This window comes from Oncorhynchus tshawytscha, linkage group LG10 (genome assembly GCF_018296145.1).
Source record: "Oncorhynchus tshawytscha isolate Ot180627B linkage group LG10, Otsh_v2.0, whole genome shotgun sequence".
NCBI classification, from domain to species: Eukaryota; Metazoa; Chordata; class Actinopteri; order Salmoniformes; family Salmonidae; genus Oncorhynchus; species Oncorhynchus tshawytscha.
Genome location: NC_056438.1, coordinates 32,361,263 through 32,379,732, shown reverse-complemented (window position 1 = coordinate 32,379,732; position 18,470 = coordinate 32,361,263). Strand labels below are relative to the sequence as shown.

The window sequence follows — 18,470 nt, the reverse complement described above, 5'->3', positions numbered from 1 at the left end:
CATCGGAAAAATAAATATGAAATAAAATCAATTTAACAAAACAAACTCCTTTTCCTTGGATACCATATCCCCCTTGGATGTTTCAGAAAAATAAACATTTCAAGACAAAACATTTTAGGGGATATTATATTGTAATTCTTATATAGTTTATGGAACAATTCAGCTCACTGATACTATTCTGGGTCGTTAGTTTGCTCCATTGGGTTTTAATGGGAGTGAAATTCATTTCTAAATGTCGTCCTCTCTTTGCACTGTGAGAGGTGAATAATGATGTCATTAATTAGCTTACATACTCTGGCTTTGGGTACTGGCTCTCCTTGCTTTGATCCCCTAGCTGTCTCTCTAACGGTCTCCTCTTTTTTAAAGACCAACACGCCTTCCAAGGCCACCGCCTCCATGCCTTTCATTGTTCTGATACTACTGTACCTTTTCTCGTCTTGATCTTCCTCCATGTCCCACTTTATCTCTGCCCTGGTTGGTCCAGGAACATGACAGGAACCCAGGAAGGACCTCCTTCCTGCTTATAACATTGCCCAACCCCCCATCCCTACACTACACCATGTATCTCACAAAATAACCTGACTGGAGGTTGCATACTGTAGGGCAATCTCTCTATCTTAGACCTGAGTCGAGTCCCAGACCGCAACTCACGCAAGTACACAGGAAATCAGTGTGTTGGATACATGGATGTGGAAGAACTAAATAAGCTCTGTTTTGATGCTATTGGTGTAAAATAAAATATATAGAATGCCTGATTACCAATGGATTTGCCTAATTGATCACCATGGAAATAACCAATTCTAAGGATGTGGCATCTTGAAATCTTGTTATTCAAACAGTAGAGCGAAAAACATTGAATAGTTTGTAAGTGTACTGCACAGCATGTCAGTTATGAACAGCTTCACGATGAGCTTGAATGGCATTTATTTTTCTGTAACTGTGGTTTCGCAAACTATAACTCCATACATTATGCATGGAACTGTTCATATTCAAAGCCCTGCTTAATTCATAGAAATAGTCTTCCACAACAATTCCTTGGAATGCATTGCTTAAACATTAATTACATTCACATTCATTCTAATTTGTCTTAATTTCCCTTTCCCTGGATAGAAAATGTATATTTTTCTGCTGATTATTCCACGCTTGCCACAGAGAGTAATATAAATGCAATTAGAATTTCAACATATTTAAACCAAATTTGTCCTGTATTCATTTGATCACAGAAACAACATTTTTGGGAAATATATTATTTGAAAAGGGATCAGAATAAAAAAAATACAGAGATAGATACATTTTTTTCAGAAAGGGGAAATCAGACACAACAATGCAGAGAGCAACTCTAAGTGAGTCCTATGAGTAATCACACGGAGCATAAACCCCACAGAACATATAACACAGCTATATTGCAAACACTTTTTATCACACCACTCTCTTATGTTGGAAAGCACCATTGTGGGAGTTGAGAGAGAAAAAGTTTTCCAAATTATTGAACTTTGGAGATGTAACTTTACGGAGCATTATAGTTTTCTATTAAGACACCATTGGTGCTGGGGTTGGTGCTAATCAGAGCGTAGGGAACTGAACGGAATGGATCCTTAATTACCTGGCCTGTGGTCGCCTCATATATCACCCAGACATATGGGCCAGATAGCACACACACACACACACACACACACACACACACAGATGGGCACACACTGGCAGACACAGACCAACAGACCCACACACACGAAAACACGCTCAGACACACACATACAAAGGTCAGTGTTTCACTCTATTATAACATTAAACTTTTCCCTTGAGGTTATGCATGCATATTTGATTGGCTAGCAGTGCACTAGTATGTATACAGTATATAACAAAACTAATAATAATAATATGAATGTCAATATATGTAGTGGTTGATTAATGGCTTGTATGAAACCACACTAATTCAAACCAATATATACCATATAGTTTTACCATGTTATATTTTAATTTCTGCACAGACGAAAATGACAAGCAGTTTATTTACAGAAACCTGTACAAAAGCAAATGACATTATGTAAAAGATTTCATAAATAGAAGTGGGCTTTGTTCAATACATTTAGCCATGTTCAGCTAAGCTGCGTGCATAGTGACTCATAATAAACAATGAGAAACTGTTTCCTCAATTTCCATATCAACATCCAAGTCGCAGGACAAATAGCTTATAGTTAATATCACAAATTTCATCACAGACTGTGAATGCTGAACAACTAATAGAAGAGAGAGCTGACTAAACATACACCTCAGGTAGCAGGTATACTCAGGTATACTTTTTTAAATATATCTTTCTAAAAACCAAACTTGACAGTCATGTGTGGATTACCAGGTCAAGGAAAGACCAATTGATTTTCTCCCTGTTTCTTTTCTATCAGATAATATTGTACATTCAGAAGTAAGCACAAGTAGCATATTGAATGTTTGAGTAAAGAGTTCATCAAAAAAGCTCATATATATAACACTTACCTCCCTCTATATCCCTTTCTCGGTCTTTCTCAAAAAGACATGCAATTTCCTTTATGTTATAACACAACGAGAACCTACTACACTACTTCTCTGTTGTTTCCAATACTTTGTTTAATTTTTTTGTAATGTATGTGTTGTAAATGTGTGTTTGTGAGTGTGTATTAGGGGTTGCTGTACATCCTGAGGTGTGTATTCTGTCAGCATCTCTACCTTGCAACTTTTTTCAACCTCCATATTAGCAATTCCAGGCTTCCTCGCATCCTGAACAGTCAAATGTCTCCAAGTTTTTCTTCTACCAGCCTCAATGTGTTTAATCAGGAAGAGTGTTTCATGCACATAAGGTTGTTGCACTGAACATGTACATTAGCAGAACACCATAGGATAATAATTGTTAGAATATATTGTCATTATTACTAATATTAAGCAGTACAAAAAGTTGTAATTTGGTTCATGAAACCACACTATGCTAGGAATGGAGATTCATACCTTGAACATTCCACATAAAGACCACATCAAGACCACTCTGTATCAATGTACCACACTGTATCTACTGTATCAGGCTTTTACCGACATTTGACTGGTCACAACCGGAGAAGCCAGAAAGTCATTGTATTTTTCCTCTATCGTATAAGAATCTTCAGGAGTTATTTAAAATTTGACATAAATACCATCCCCACTACTTTTAGAAAGCATGTCAGCATAACTGGTTTTGTACCATTCCAAACCAACATTGAATCATACCAATTGGTATAAAAAGGCACAATTGCATATTTTGAATTCACTCTATAGTTTAGTTTTTTTTTTTACATTTTTCTTTTTTACAGAAGCACTCTAAATATACAAATTGTCAACAGAAAATATGCCAAAAAAAGAACACATAAAGATGATTATTTCCACGGTTCTGACTGTTATTGTATATCAAATAGAAAAAAAAGAGAGAGAAAAGGGGGGATGGAAATGCAATGCCAGTACAAAGTTGCAAATCGTCTTACTGTACTATGTAAGTCAGACATTACAGGTGAGCAACCTTGAACTGAAGGTATGTTATAACTGTAAGGTTTGTTCAGTGGAATGGGGAACGTTCTGGAAATTTGTCTGACAGGAATGAAAGAAATAATCAAAGAAATATGATGGAAAGTTAAAGAAATATGCTAAATAAACATACATTTCTTCCTCCTCAAACTGATATACTAAGTCATACTACATGGCTAATGTCAGTTTAGGTATAACAAAAGCAAGCAACAAGATGGACATCCATGTTCACAGGGTAAGCTTTTTTTTGTATTTTCCTTCAATTTTTTTTCTCCTTCTGAGTAAGTAAATTCCCTTTAAACATGCAATAAAAAGTACGTATGTATACAGTTTATAAGCATAGGAACACTTCTTCGAACGACAAGTAGTACTTACAGATTGGTGGACTGCCAAAAAGCAGTCTGTTTTGAACCAAAGGGTTAGCTAACATACAAAAGGGTTTCCCATTGCATCTGATATTTATCTGATATTCTTTTGCTCGGTTATGGTGGCAAGACCTTGTGCCTACTCACCAGTGAAAAAGTCCACTAGCGATGGGTAAGGAGGCACAATGTCTTCATATTGTGTGTGTTTCTGTGTATATGTGGTTGTCCAAAATAGTTTGCCTACATGCCTACACGTTTGCCTACACGTCGCACCCGTGCTCAATTCAACCTATGCTCTCACTATACACTTACACATATGCATGTATTTAAAGCAACTTGTAGTAGTACTGTAGTTTCTCCCATGTACCTTCATGCCAGTTTGTTGTTTCCTATGCTTTGGTTTCTCTCACATACTAACTTGTAAGATGCTAAACTGGTGTCTTTTTCCCCACGCCTCTTTGTAACTGTACATCAATAGGTATTTTCGATTGTAATTCATTGAGATGTGCCATATGGAAATGTACTTCCACCACTGGTGACATCTCCATTTATGGGTAGTTGAACATGGACCTTGTTAGAGTACTAATCTTACCATTATGTGATAGGAGAGTGTGGTCATGTCAGTGTTGTGTACAATATGGTATTTATTGCTCATTCTAGCACACACCTTAACACAAAATAAGGTTAACGGAAAAACGTCAAAACATAGCTTTCCTCGACCAGCTCAACCTACCCTATCATGCATGCTTTTACATCCCCAGCATTTTTCTCAACTAACTCAACTCAAATCTACCATGACATGTTAGCTGTGTGTTGATTTGTGTGAATTTGTGTCTGCTTGTCTGTGTGGGAAACTTTCATCTGAATAGGAATCAATATATGCACAAGTACGTACAAACATATTACGCAACTCAAGCAAAGACCGCCAACCAGTTCAGATTGGTCATGGTTCTAGATAGAAACTTGCATCTCCAATGTATTTTTTGTCTTCAACTTTCAGGCCATCCAAAGATAGAGAAAGAGAGAGAGAGATAAGGGGAAAGTGAGCTTTAGAGTATTGGTCTGAATCGATGTATATGTCCAATGTTCACTTCTATAGGTGTCTATGAAAGAGGCAAAGAGAGTATTATATGCACACTGGTAAATAAGCATACTTCGACATAATTTCCTCATTCATCCTGTGGGTCAGGGACTACTGTGGCTTGGACTTTGCCAACCACATTGGCTCCATTTAGTCCATTTTGTTCATTATATTCTCCTATGAATGAGGCGATACACACAGTCTCATCCACAGGACAGAAAGTTAAAGCTTAGTCTTTCCCAAATGTTAATGATGATGCCATGCTAGTAGCCTTCGCAGTCTATTGTTGTTTGGTTGTGTTTGGGCCTCTTTTTGAATGAGAAAGCAACATTGAATCATAAACGGTTGAAATGCAGAATCCAGAATCCAGAGTGAGTAGCACAAAGGTGTCATGACACGTGATGTGATATATGACACATTACTGTATGTAGGCTAAATGACGCTTGCATGAGGGTGGGAGTGTCAGTAAGTCCCCAAAAGGCATGACATCGGTCCTTTGTCACACATCTCATTGTCACACTCAAACTAGGTCACAAGTACAGTTATAGAAAAAGAGCGGAAAATAAAGAACGATCCTCTTTTGTACAGTACAGTCTTTAAGAGGTGGGGTCAGGGAGAGATAATGCATGCACGTTTTATGGAAATTAGTTGGTCAGGCAGCAGTAATGTTCCCAATGGCCGGCCAGCAGCAGTTACCCAATGTCTCGCTTTGAGTCCCACCAATAGCCCCACCCTCTTCTTCCTCTTGCAGGATATGGTCAGAATCTGAAATCTAAAAGGGATTATGCTTGTATCCACGTAGCTTTTAGCATTGTTTCATGTTGTTGTTGTTGTTGTCTTGGAGAAGGGTTATCCTTGGACCTTTCCTGCTCAGCCAAGGTACATTTGGTACAGTAAAAAGTGTCTTTAGTTGTTGTCGTTGTGGTAAGCTACTATATTGTTGATGTTTATGTACCATGGCGCTACTTCCCCCGCCCCCCTCACAGGTAGACCTCCCGGCGAGTGAGCGTGCCGCAGGGTGAGGGCTTGTACTCCCCGGTGGGGGCCAGAGGGATCTCCTCAATGGGGTGACCCACCACCCTCTCTTCAACCCCCGGTGGGCTAAAACTGGGCGAGCCAAAGCCCTCGTAGGAGGAGGAGGAGGAGGCTGTCTTCTTGTTGAGCAGGTTGCGGTTGCGGTCATTGCCCAGCATCACGTGGGAGGAGGGGTCTCCATTGGACATGGCGGCCAGGGCTTCCTGGCTGCCAGGATGCTGCTGCTGCTGCTCGGGAGGGCTGCTGCCGCTGCCACCGCCAGTCATGAAGGTGGAAAGCTTTGGTTGTTGGGTTGTGGTTGTCTTGGGCCGGCGCTCAGGCGACGTGCGCACAGGCATCCAGCAGGAGTCAGAGTGGCCGTATTCATCGCATTCCCGGGTGCACTTGCCTGTCATGGCTACGTCGGGCAAGGGCCGGGTGTCTGAAGGGAAGGAGAAGAGAGAAGGGTCGTTAGTGAAAGTGTTCCGTTTCGCCGAAGTGGGACATATGTGGGACATATTATTAATAGAAATGCTAAATCTTAAAAGTGTTTGTTAGGTTATGGTATGGGACACATTACATTTGTTAACAGGAAGTTTATGTTTCTGCCATTAGATGCGTTAGTCTGTACATCTCGACGTTGAAAATTGGATGACAAGAAAAATACATCTAATTAGGTTTGGTTGCCATGGTTACTGGTGACTAATGTAAGCATTATGCTTTCAATTGTATCATTGGCAAATGTATTTAGATTTAATTGATACAATTGCTTTTGCTTTCATGCAGAACACACACCACATGAACAAAACAAACAAAATCTAAGTTAAAAAAGAACATTTCACCGAACGACGACAACATCTCAAACTGAAAACAGTGAGTCATAGCTGAAATAATGTCATGCTTCAAAATGTGGGGCGGGTGCAAATTGTGTTGCTCCTAAACCATTGTCTAATGATGTGTAATGCTGTCTACTCTGTATGTGGGCATATGCCGCTGTACTGTATGTAGACATGTGAGAGTATGTTAAAGAGAGTGTGATAACCAGCTCTATATAAGTCCATTTCTTATTTAGAGATAGTCACAGTCTGATCTAGGTAACCTGCTAGTCAATCACATCTAATACTACGGGCCTTAATCATTTACCAGACAGATGAAGGAAAATAAGATGAACTACAGTACATGTTATTTGTTCTGGAAGATACATTGTATACATTGAATACAGCACTAAAATCATCACTGCAACTAGTGTACAATGAATATCACCAATAGAGCACTTATCACCTATTATGCCACAACTGCTACCGGTACTATTAATTTTTAGTGTTATTACTTACTGATTTTTTTTTGCATAAAAACAGATCAATAAATGAACAGGCGAGTGACAGAAACGACAGAAACGACAATATCTTATGCGACAGAACAATCTACCTCACAAGCTCAGTTCTAAGTTAAAAGCGAGATGTTAAAAGCTGCCAGTGCCAGGGTTACAGTAAACAGATGCCATGTTAGATGTGGTCTGCCAATGACCAGAAAGATGTGAAGTATGAAAAAAAAACAAGCAAGAGGGGGTGAAGTGCAGATCTAGAAAGCATGCTGCCCCGCCCTTAAAATGTTATTGTAACCATGGCTTACTTTTAATGCTCTTTTTCTCCTGTAAAGGAAGAATAGAATATAATCACTGGTTGTGCTTGGCATTGTAGGCACTTTCAAAATATACTGTATGAGAAATTCCCCACTGCATTGAATGAGACTACAATTCAATATAAAACAAGGCATCAATGAATCTAATCAAAGATATGTGCAGAAACATGTATAGTGTGAATCGAGATAGACATATAAACAAAATGATAGAGAGAAGAGAGGGAGAAAGAATGAGAGCAATATAGTTCTGTTGATTGGAATGTTGGATCCCCATAATGAATTGCTTGTCTGGTTAGAAGGAATCTTATAAAATCTGCATCTTGTATCAAATACATCATGTCTGCCATTCCTCTGTTTTTGTGAGTCCCTTGCCCTTTTCACCACTGAAATGCATGTCAATACAAAAAATCGCTTGTTGCCATGGATCGTAACAAATCCATATGAAGTCAGTGCTAAGGTAGTAGCTACAGTACATGCAGACCTAGACAAGACATTTGGTGTATTGTCCATGTTATTTGTGAACCATAGAAAAAATATTAATTTCAGCAAAAAATATACTGAACAAAGAGAATGCAGTCATGGCAACCACTGTTGATTGCTAACATGCCCGACATTAATGACGAAATGGTAACTACAGCTGTAGAATGGATGGAAAATGGCAAAAAATAAGAAAGAAAGAAAGAAAGAATAAAGTAATATATCTCCTTTCTCCCCAGAGTGACGCTTGATGTTTGGGCATTCAGGTAGATAAAACCAGAGATCACATATCTGTCTGAGCAAAGACATGCCTCTTTGCTTGGAAGAATTGCCCTGATTGGCTCTTCCACCCAGTTTGGCCTACAATTGAGCCATCAAAGTTTTAGTCCTGAGCTGCTACCCACACCCCGGCCCTCTCGCTCCTGAGTGTCGGAGCTCGTCTGATCGCCCTACTCACCCTCTCGCCCCAAACACACTCCCAGCACCTCGGAGAGAAAGGAGAGGAGGGAAGAGGAGGCCCTCTCACTTCTCTAAGGTCTCGTGGGTATACTGTCCAGCCTACAGCTATCACCTCCACTGCCCTCAGTGAGAGATACACAGGGCTAGGCAGCTTTCTACTGAGAACTACAACAGTATATATCATACCATGCCACCTATAGTGATGTTTCTCACGGGTAAAATATCTAGCTAAACCACTCATTTTAACAGCTGAGCTGCTAATGCTGATGCTATAATGGTCACAAACCTTTCCAACACAATTTTTGTTTTTGACTGACATACAGAAACTAGTATAAAAATACAAGATGTGATGATTCTAAGCTAAACTAAGGTTTATATGCACGCTATGTTACTTTCTCACATATTTCTCCTATTGTATTACAAGTTGGTCACAAGCAGGAGAAATAAAAAAAACGATCCATTGCAATCTCTGTACAAGCATGAATTGAACGTTTTTGATCAGAACCATCCACTGGGCACAAACTGGTTGAATCAACATTCTTTCAATGTAATTTGTCAACGTATAGTGATGTGGAATCGATGTGGAAAATACATTGGATTTCTAAAAAGTTATCAATGTTAACTGTTGTTTTGAGGGTGAAATTTCACCCACAGGATTATGTCATCATGGTGTTAGCAGTTGATGTTACTATTCAATAACACAGACCCCAAAGCAAATCAGGGGGAGGAAAATAGGTTTATTCAAAGAGAACAAATCATGCGGGGAGGTAGATGGTAGATGTTCATTCTCCCCTGTCCTCAGTGATTCTCTTCCGTGAGTCTCTCCACAGAACAAAGGGACAGGATGTAGTTTATAACCCAGCCCTAGCCTGTGGTTGACCATTTAGAATTCCTTGCAATAAAACTGGGCCAATGGCCAAATAACAAGTATGCTATTTCAGGTTCAATGTGTAAACAATTTGGACCAATGAGAACTTGCCCTGTAGCTATGAGACCCGGACTGAAATTCCTCCCATGTCTCTGACCCATTGATCATTGATCTCCTATTGCAGACAAAACACTATTTCCATTGATCGTTAGTACTCTTTTGACTTTTAGTCCTCTTGACTTTTAGTACTCTATTGATCTCTCATCCTCTGCTTTGTCTATTTATCTTGGGAATATTCTTACACTTCCCTCTAGACCATTTAAAAAATAAATATTCAAAAAAAAAAATTTGAAGAAAAAAAAAAAACATGAAAAAATAGACCGTATAAAAAACATTAGCAGTAAGCATAAAATCATGTACATTAAACACCTTGCATTTCTACAAAACACAAAGGGCGTATTTTACTTGCTGTTACAATAAGAAATAGATTTCAAACAAAGTTATAGAAAATAAGTTATTAACAGGTGTAATGATGATGTCCCTTACGATTCCTACCACATCCTGTAATTAAGAGGAAATTCACACAAAAAAATAATTGTCCACAAGACAATAATATTCAATTGTCCTATTGGCAAGGTAATCATTCACCAAGTCATTTAAAAGTGACCAGCTCTTTCACACTGGTATCAGTCCCATATAGATAACTATTAGAGATTATTTTCTGACAGTCTGCCGGTAGTGAGGAATTCTTCTTCCGTTCCACTGGTTGATAAGGACTTATCTAATGAACACTTCACCAGTGATCTTGTATCGTTTCAGGTACAGTCCTTGGATCAAGGAATATTGCTTCAGCTTCAGACGGTAGATTCTCATAACCTGTAACGAAGGAAACAAAAAAGTGAAAGTAACATGTCCTGGTTTTAAGAGAAATTGATTTCCCTAATATGACGACTGCGGTGTACAACATAGGAGCTTATCAGGTTCTGATCATCTTACTATGCTTCTTCACCCGAGACTGGCCCCCAATTGATAAGTAAGTTCTTTATTTATTAATACGTTCTTAATTCTCCAGCCTCCACTTTGTCATCAACATGGAAAACCTTGCAATAAGTGACATGTATCCATCGTGATTTTCCCTGGACTTTTACTGCTGACCTCGCTATGAGCAAAACTTGATAAGCACCTGCCCATATTGGCCCTAATGTCTCTATTACATATGTCCTGGTATTACGTCATGCCCCCCCCTTGGGAGTTATTCCCTAGGCCTATTTTACTTCTCTGTTCATGATTTCTCCATGTGCTTTCATTTTCAAAATTGGAACTTGTCCAGGTAACTGCAAAGCATTCAGTAGAGCCATCCCAGTGATGTTATGAATCCTCTGCTTTTCCATATTTTTCCAAAATCATGGGTAACACCAAAAACATACCTTTAGTCTGTGTAGATATTAGCGTTTTCCGTCAGTCTGCTTGCATGCTTCAGTCAAAGCCACCAATTCCGACACCTGTGCTGATGTTCGCGCCAGTAACGTCCCTGTCACTATCACATTGTCCATTGTAGTAACTGCCCAGCCTGCCTTCCTCACACACCCCTCCACAATTCTTGAACCGTCTGTGTATAAGATAAAGTCAGCGTTTTCCAATGGATGACTCTTAATAAACCCATCAGAGAGCTGATCCAAAACCAACTCACAACAGTCGTGTTCAAGTAATGTGGTATCTGGAGAAAGCACCAGAGTAGCTGGATTACATGGTGTGTCACGTTGTATGATGTTAGGAGCCTCCAACCCCGTCGACCATTTGTTTCAACGAGCAGCTGTGACCTGTGCAACTCAATTCATTGTCAAAAGAGTATGAACAGCATGTCGGCAGAATGTGTCTTTTCAACTACACTCATATCCCATAGATCTTTAATCACTACTTTTGCTAATGGGATATTGTTTTGTGCAAGGTGGTGCAACACCTGTCAAGCACACTGGTTCCATATCCAAAGTTCCACACTCATTTTTCTTCATAGTCCAAATAGCATGATTCTGAACTCTAGATCCCTGCAGTTGTCTAATTTGCCACGTCACCTTTCCTTCAGAAATGTTCAATGTAGTGCCAAGTTGCATAATAACATCAAGGCCTAAAATAGGTTGTTCAAATGAGCCTATCCACACCCCTGCATCAATCTTCATTGGACCAATAGAAATTGATAAGGGTTTGGTCTGTCTCATATCTGCACCCCCCCCCCACTCCTGTTGCTCTCATCTTCTTGCCCGTGTACTGAGGACATGTGTGTTTTGCATAAGATATGGCCAATACAGTGACTTCAGCACCCGTATCTACAACAAAAATCTACTGCAAAGTTGTTAACCGTCATGTTCACATACAGTGGGGCAAAAAAGTATTTAGTCAGCCACCAATTGTGCAAGTTCTCCCACTTAAAAAGATGAGAGAGGCCTGTAATTTTCATCATAGGTACACTTCAACTATGACAGACAAAATGAGAAAAAAAATCCAGAAAATCACATTGTAGGATTTTTAATGAATTTATTTGCAAATTATGGTGGAAAATAAATATTTGGTCAATAACAAAAGTTTATCTCAATACTTTGTTATATACTCTTTGTTGGCAACGACAAAGGTCAAACGTTTTCTGTAAGTCTTCACAAAGTTTTCACACACTGGTGGCTGACTAAATACTTTTTTGCCCCACTGTATATTCCATCCGATTTCAGATGTTTACCAGCTGAGATGGGACGTAAGAGGGGGTCTATTAAGTTTCCCTCCACAGTATCCAGCAAACTCTGATGCTGAGCCAGAGAGAGCTTCTTACATTTCTGCATCAGCATTGTGTTTTTGGGGCTTTTGGCTTGATTCCATTTTCCCTTAGACGGACCCTGCTTCTCCTGGCAATTCCTCATAAGAACACGTTTTCTTTTCCGACATTCTCATTGCCAGTGACCAGGAATCCTGCAATAATGACATTCACTAGGTTTCTCGTCTGCTGAACAAATAATGTTGTTGCTTTCACTCGGAACCTGCAAAACTTATTATGTTGAATGATGTCTCTGTCCAGTCATGACAACCTGTTGATGATGTCGCCATAGTTTTGTCTCTCCCAGTCCGTAGTTGTGGAAACAAAAGTTTTTTTGCAAATCATCATGTATGGATTGCATCAGCTGATGTGTGATTGCCCCATTTTTGGAGGAATTGAGTGCATCTTCATCTTACATGTTGGGTAACCCACTGTGTTTAACCACTTCTGCTCTAAACCTTTCTCCAAATTCAACAAACGGTTCTTTCGGTTTTTGAACACTTTCGGTGCTTGCATTGGTCAGACCCTTAAGAAAAACATGTATGGCTCTCCATCATCGGCCACATCTTGCTCTTTACCACCCACAGCTCTATAAACCTCTTCTTCAAGTACACTATGTTCACAGTTGTTCAAAACAAAGGCTAATAACCGTAACCCATCATAAGGATGTAGATTTTAGAGTTTCTTATGACGCTTCAAATGGTCCTATGTTTTCATACCCACTTCTCGTGGATATTTCATTCATCCAACTGTTTTGGAGCTCCTGATTTATGTGTGATTACTGTCACTGGAGGTTTGTATTTATTACCTTTTACAACCTGTGTTCTGGTTGGCCTAAGACATTGTTGTCAGAATATATTGACTAAAAGCCAGGCAGTGCTGACCAGATGCTTGAAACACGATCATCCTTGCACAACTCAGCCTGAGGGTAGATTGAGGGAACAAAGGGTTCACATGTTAGAGTCTTTTTTTACAACCCTTGCCTGTAATTGTTGAATTTCTCCTTTCAAGGTTTTTATCTGTTCACCAAGAGCTCTCAAACGATCTATATCTCTGCAATGTCCTGTCATAATTCTCCAGAAATAATTTCTCATCCTGTTTTCTTACTTCGGCTAAAACAGTTAAAGACCGTCTTACCATGCTCGTCGGATGTGGCAGGGCTTGCAAACTATTAAGACTACAAAGGGAAGCACAACCGCAAGCTGCCCAGTGGCACGAGCCTACCAGACGAGCTAAATTACTTCAATGCTTGCGTCAAGGCAAGTAACAATGAAACATGCATGAGAGCATTAGCTGTTCCGGACGATTATGTGATTACGCTCTCCATAACCGACGTGAGTAAGACCTTTAAACAGGTGAACATTCACAGAGCCGCAGGGCCAGACTGATTACCAGGACGTGTACACCGAGCATGCGCTGACCAACTGGCATGTGTCTTCACAGACATTTTCAACCTGTCCCTGAGTCTGTAAAACCAAAAATGTTCAAGCAGACCACCATAGTCCCTTTGCCCAAGAATATTAAGGTAACCTGCCTAAATTACTACAGACCCATGACACTCATGTCTGTAGCCATGAAGAGCTTTGAAACGCTGGTCATTGCTCACATCAACACCATTATCCCAGAAACTCTAGACTCACTCCAAATTGCATACCGCCCCAACAGATCCACAGATGATGCAATCTCTATTGCACTCAACACTGCCCTTTCCCACCTTGACAAAAGGAACACCTATGTGAGAATGCTATTCATTGACGACAGCTCAGCATTCAACACCATAGTACCCTCAAAGCTCATCACTAAGCTAAGGATCCTGGGACTAAACACATCCCTCTGCAACTGGATCCTGGAACTGATGACGGGCCACCCCCAGGTGGTAAGGGTAGGTAACAACACATCCGCCACGCTGATCTTCAATACAGGGACCCCTCAGGAGTGCGTTCTCAGTCCCCTCCTCTACTCCCTGTTCAGTCACGACTGCATGGCCAGGCATGACTCCAACACCATCATCAAGTTTGCTGATGACACAACAGTGGTAGGCCTGATCACAGACAACGATGAGACAACGTATAGGGAGGAGGTCAGAGACTGGCCGTTTGGTACCAGGACAACAACCTCTCTCTCAACATGATCAAGACAAAGGAGATTATTGTGGACTACAGGAAAAGGAGGACCGAGCTCGCCCCCATTCCCATCGATGGGGCTGTAGTGGAGCAGGTTGAGACTTCTACTTCCTTGGTGTCTACATTACCAACAAACTATATGTTCCAAACACACTAAAACAGTCGTGAAGAGGGCATGACAAAGCCTATTTCCCCTCAGCAGACTGAAAAGATTTGGCATGGGTCCTCAGATCCTCAAAAGGATAACTTATACAGCTGCACCATCAATAGCATCCTGACTGGTTGCATCACTGCCTGGTATGGCAACAGCTCGGCCTCCGACCGCAAGGCACTACAGAAAGTAGTACGTACGGCCCAGTACATCACTAGGGCCAAGCTTCCTGCCATCTCTATACCAGGCGGTATCAGAGGAAGGCCCTACACATTTTTAAAGACTCCATCCACCCTAGGCATAGACTGTTCTCTCTGCTAACACATGACAAGAGGTACCAGAGCACCAAGTCTAGTTCCAAAAGGCTTCTTAACAGCTTCTACCCCCAAACCATAAGACTCCTGAACAGCTAATCAAAGACCTACCCAGACCCCTCTTTTACGCTGCTGCTACTCTCTGTTTATTATCTATGCATAGTCATTTTAACTCTACCTATGTGTACATATTACCTAAATTACCCCGACTAACCGGTGCCCCCGCACATTGACTCTGTTCCGGTACCCCCTGTATATATAGACTCGCTATTGTTATTTTACTGCTGATGTTAAATTATTTGTTACTTTTGTTTTATCTATTTTTTACTTAAAACGGCAGTGTTGGTTAAGTGCTTATAAGTAAGCATTTCGCTGTAAGGTCTACACCTGCACATATGACAAATAAAATGTTATTTTATTTGATAAGACTAATGTTTTGTTGTTCATTGTCCCTGTTCAAATAATCATAATCATAATAATTCTGTATACTGTAATATAATAATGTGCAAATATGGATATTTCATGAAGAAAGAGAGTTAATATAGTTTATGGTGAAGTGCTCTTGGGAAGAGCAGAGAGAAGCTGATTATTCCAGAGCAGCACGTTCCATTGGCTCCAGAGCCCAGCTCAATATGAAGAGGTTCCACAGTGTGATAATGAATTAGGCCAGAAGATCAAAGCCAGAAAGAGAAAGCTTCTCTACGTTGTGCAGGACACTTTTTCCTCTCTCTCCTTGCTCCACCATGTTGAAAGCCCCTACTTCCCTAGGGCTGTCCATTGACATGCCTGTATTAATAACCACATAAATCATACTACTCGTCGGAAAAAATACCGTCAAATAAGCACTTAAAACAAGGCCCTGTGACCAAAAGGTATAAAGAGTCACAATGCAGATTTTTTATTTCACTGTCTTTTACCTTATTAGCAACACAATTCCAGAGGATGTGAGCGTGCTATATTTGGTGTGGCCCTCCCAGTCACACACACACAAAAAGAGTATAATTGGATTTTTCATTTAAAGTTCAATTTTTTTATTTAAGAAAACATTTACCGGTTGGGGTTACATCTTGTTAATGATCACATTGTACTAGTGAGCATTTTATTTTTAGACAAAGGTCATTGGAAGGGTAAGGTTCCTACTGGGTTAGTCTGAGTCAATGAGTCAGATTTATGACTCGGAATTATAGAGATAACAGCTCGTAACAGCTTACTCAGAAAGAAGGCCATTTTGTTGGGCACAGAGACAAAACTATGGTAATGTATGACTCAAAAATGCTAATTAATGTGTACTTACAAATATGAATTCAGGAAAACATCCAATTCAGGAAAAAATGGCTATAAGAAGGAAGTACAACATTGTTAACCTACATTCATTAAGTATGCAATGCAAATGCCTAAGAGGGGGCTGGATCTTTGTCCTTTCACCAGCACTCCTCAAGCCCACTCCCATAATAACAAAACAAGTGGGTCAGTCTCAACTGTCAAAGCATTGCCACATCCTTAGAGCTCCAGGGCGCCATACCAAGGCTGATCCAAGGTTTCTTCCACAGTGCAGGAGACTACCACTGTGATATAGAGAACAGACCAGACCAGGGTGAGCCGGAAACAGTGGCTGTGCCTGCCATGCGCCCAGCTAGCTAACCACTGTCACTCTAACCCAAGGGGCTTTCAGCCAATTGGGTCCGTACATAATGCCTACTGTCTCCAGCCCTCAGTCCCTTTCAATGGACTCAAAAGAGGCTTCCACTTCGTAGGTATAGACTGGTGGACAGGCGGCTGAGAGGGCGGCTGAGAAGGGAAAAGATGTCTCTCCTCCTTTCTTTGAATTAATTACACATGGACAAAAGTCAATGCTGCCACCGTGAAGGCTACCCTCTGTTACAACGCTGGTGGGAAGATATTTCTGTTCCTCACTGTGTGTGTGTGTGTGTGTGTGTGTGTGTGTGTGTGTGTGTGTGTGTGTGTGTGTGTGTGTGTGTGTGTGTGTGTGTGTGTGTGTGTGTGTGTGTGTGTGTGTGTGTGTGTGTGTGTGTGTGCGCACACATGCATGCACGTGTGTGTCTTAAAGCTGGACTGCTGAAAGTGGGCCAGTGGCTGTACTGAGCCAGGCTTTACTTTGCTGGCTTTCCTCAATGCCTGTATCAGCTGACAGGCTAAAGTACTGTGGGCTAATTCAAAAGGCCTTTCCTGCAGAGGCACAATAGCTACTAGATATGAGGTCTTACTGTGGACTACTCACTGAGATGTTGCAGAGTATGAAGTTGACGGATATATGGTGTGTGTTTATGTGTTTACATCAACACAGCATGTCTGTTTGTACACAAACTCCCTCCCTCCCTCCCTCCCTCCCTCCCTCCCTCCCTCCCTCCCTCCCTCCCTCCCCCCCCTCCCTCCCTCCCTCCCTCCCTCCCTCCCTCCCTCCCTCCCTCCCTCCCTCCCCTATCAACATTCCAATCACAGTAGATAGGGGTCAGTGTGGCTAGGAAAGGGAGGGAGGGAGAGAGCACGAGAGAGAGAAAGAGAGAGAGAGAGAGAGAGAGAGAGAGAGAGAGTGAGCTGGGGGTTGGTGGTGAGTCATGACAGAGCCGATATAGGCTAGATAGTAGGCTGACCATGCACCTATTCTGCCTCAAGGACACACACTGTTACACAGAGGGAGTTGTGGAGGGAGAGGGTTGATCTGAGGGATATCTGCCTCAACGCAGTGGGCTAATAATTTTTGCTAGATGGCAGGGGAGATATAGATAGATAATGAAATAGACGTACTGTACATATGCACACATTCGTTCTTTGCCCTGAAGAACATGGTATTATTCATCTCAGGCTAGTGGTATGTCTCTCCCTACAATGGACACATCTTTCTTCTACTACATTAAATCTGAAACCCTTGTCACATTTCCCTAGTTAAGCGTCTAAAAACACTCACTCCTAAAATGTAATTAACAGTCAAAAGTCTTGAGGCCTTTCACATGCTTTAGATTTACCGAAATAAAACTGTTATTGCTGAAAACACGGAGAATTGTTTATTCGTCTATATGTATTCTCACTGCCGACAAAGCTCAATAATAAAATATTTAAAACATCTTGGCTGGATCACGAGACAGTGCCTCTGAGTGCAGCCGAGATTGGCTTTTAAATGAGTATGTGATCCCTTCATAACTTCATCAAAGCCCTCTGATAGGATATATATATTTACTCCAAAGACCAATCAGAGAGAGGTGACAGCGTACAGTGCCAGGAGTCAAACCAGCTGTCAAAAATTCTCAGGCCTTTATGATGAAAAGAGGAAGGGATAGGGAGGGAAAAGAAGAGAGGGACAGAGAGAGAGAGAGAGACAGACAGACAGACAGAGATTAAGCTGGAAGAAATAGTGTGAGAAGAAAGTAATAGAAAGAGAGCTATCATTCACTATACAGTCATTCTGTCGTCTTCTCCCATTCTCTCCACTAATAGGTTTCATCTAATTAGGTGAAACTCAGCCTGGGTATGAGAACTAATTACTGGCCAGGGATCTACTGCCTCTCAGGCTGAGTTTTACTGGGAGCAATCTGCCTCTTGGGCGGAATCTTAGGAGGGGAGGCTCCTGCAGCATAACCCCACGCCTGAGAGAGAGCCTCGCCATCAAACAACTCTAATAGTGCTATATGATTAAAGG

General features: G+C 40.9%; 1 protein-coding gene across 3 annotated transcripts in view; it reads right to left on the bottom strand.

Annotated features, from left to right (window-relative positions):
- Positions 1 to 3,260: 3,260 nt before the first annotated feature.
- Positions 3,261 to 18,470, bottom strand: part of pcdh7b (protocadherin 7b) — a 207,696-nt gene continuing 192,486 nt past the window's right edge. Inside the window, exons 4-5 of one of the 3 annotated variants that reach the window (XM_042328507.1) lie at positions 7,615 to 7,633; positions 6,300 to 6,424 (exon numbers count right to left, since the gene is read on the bottom strand). In XM_042328507.1, coding sequence (XP_042184441.1) covers positions 7,617 to 7,633 — 17 coding nt within the window. In that variant the 3' untranslated portion in view covers positions 6,300 to 6,424; positions 7,615 to 7,616. Of the gene's footprint in view, positions 6,425 to 7,614; positions 7,634 to 9,406; positions 10,304 to 18,470 lie in introns of those variants that run through there. The other 2 variants (XM_024434955.2, XM_024434956.2) reach the window with 2 other exon arrangements.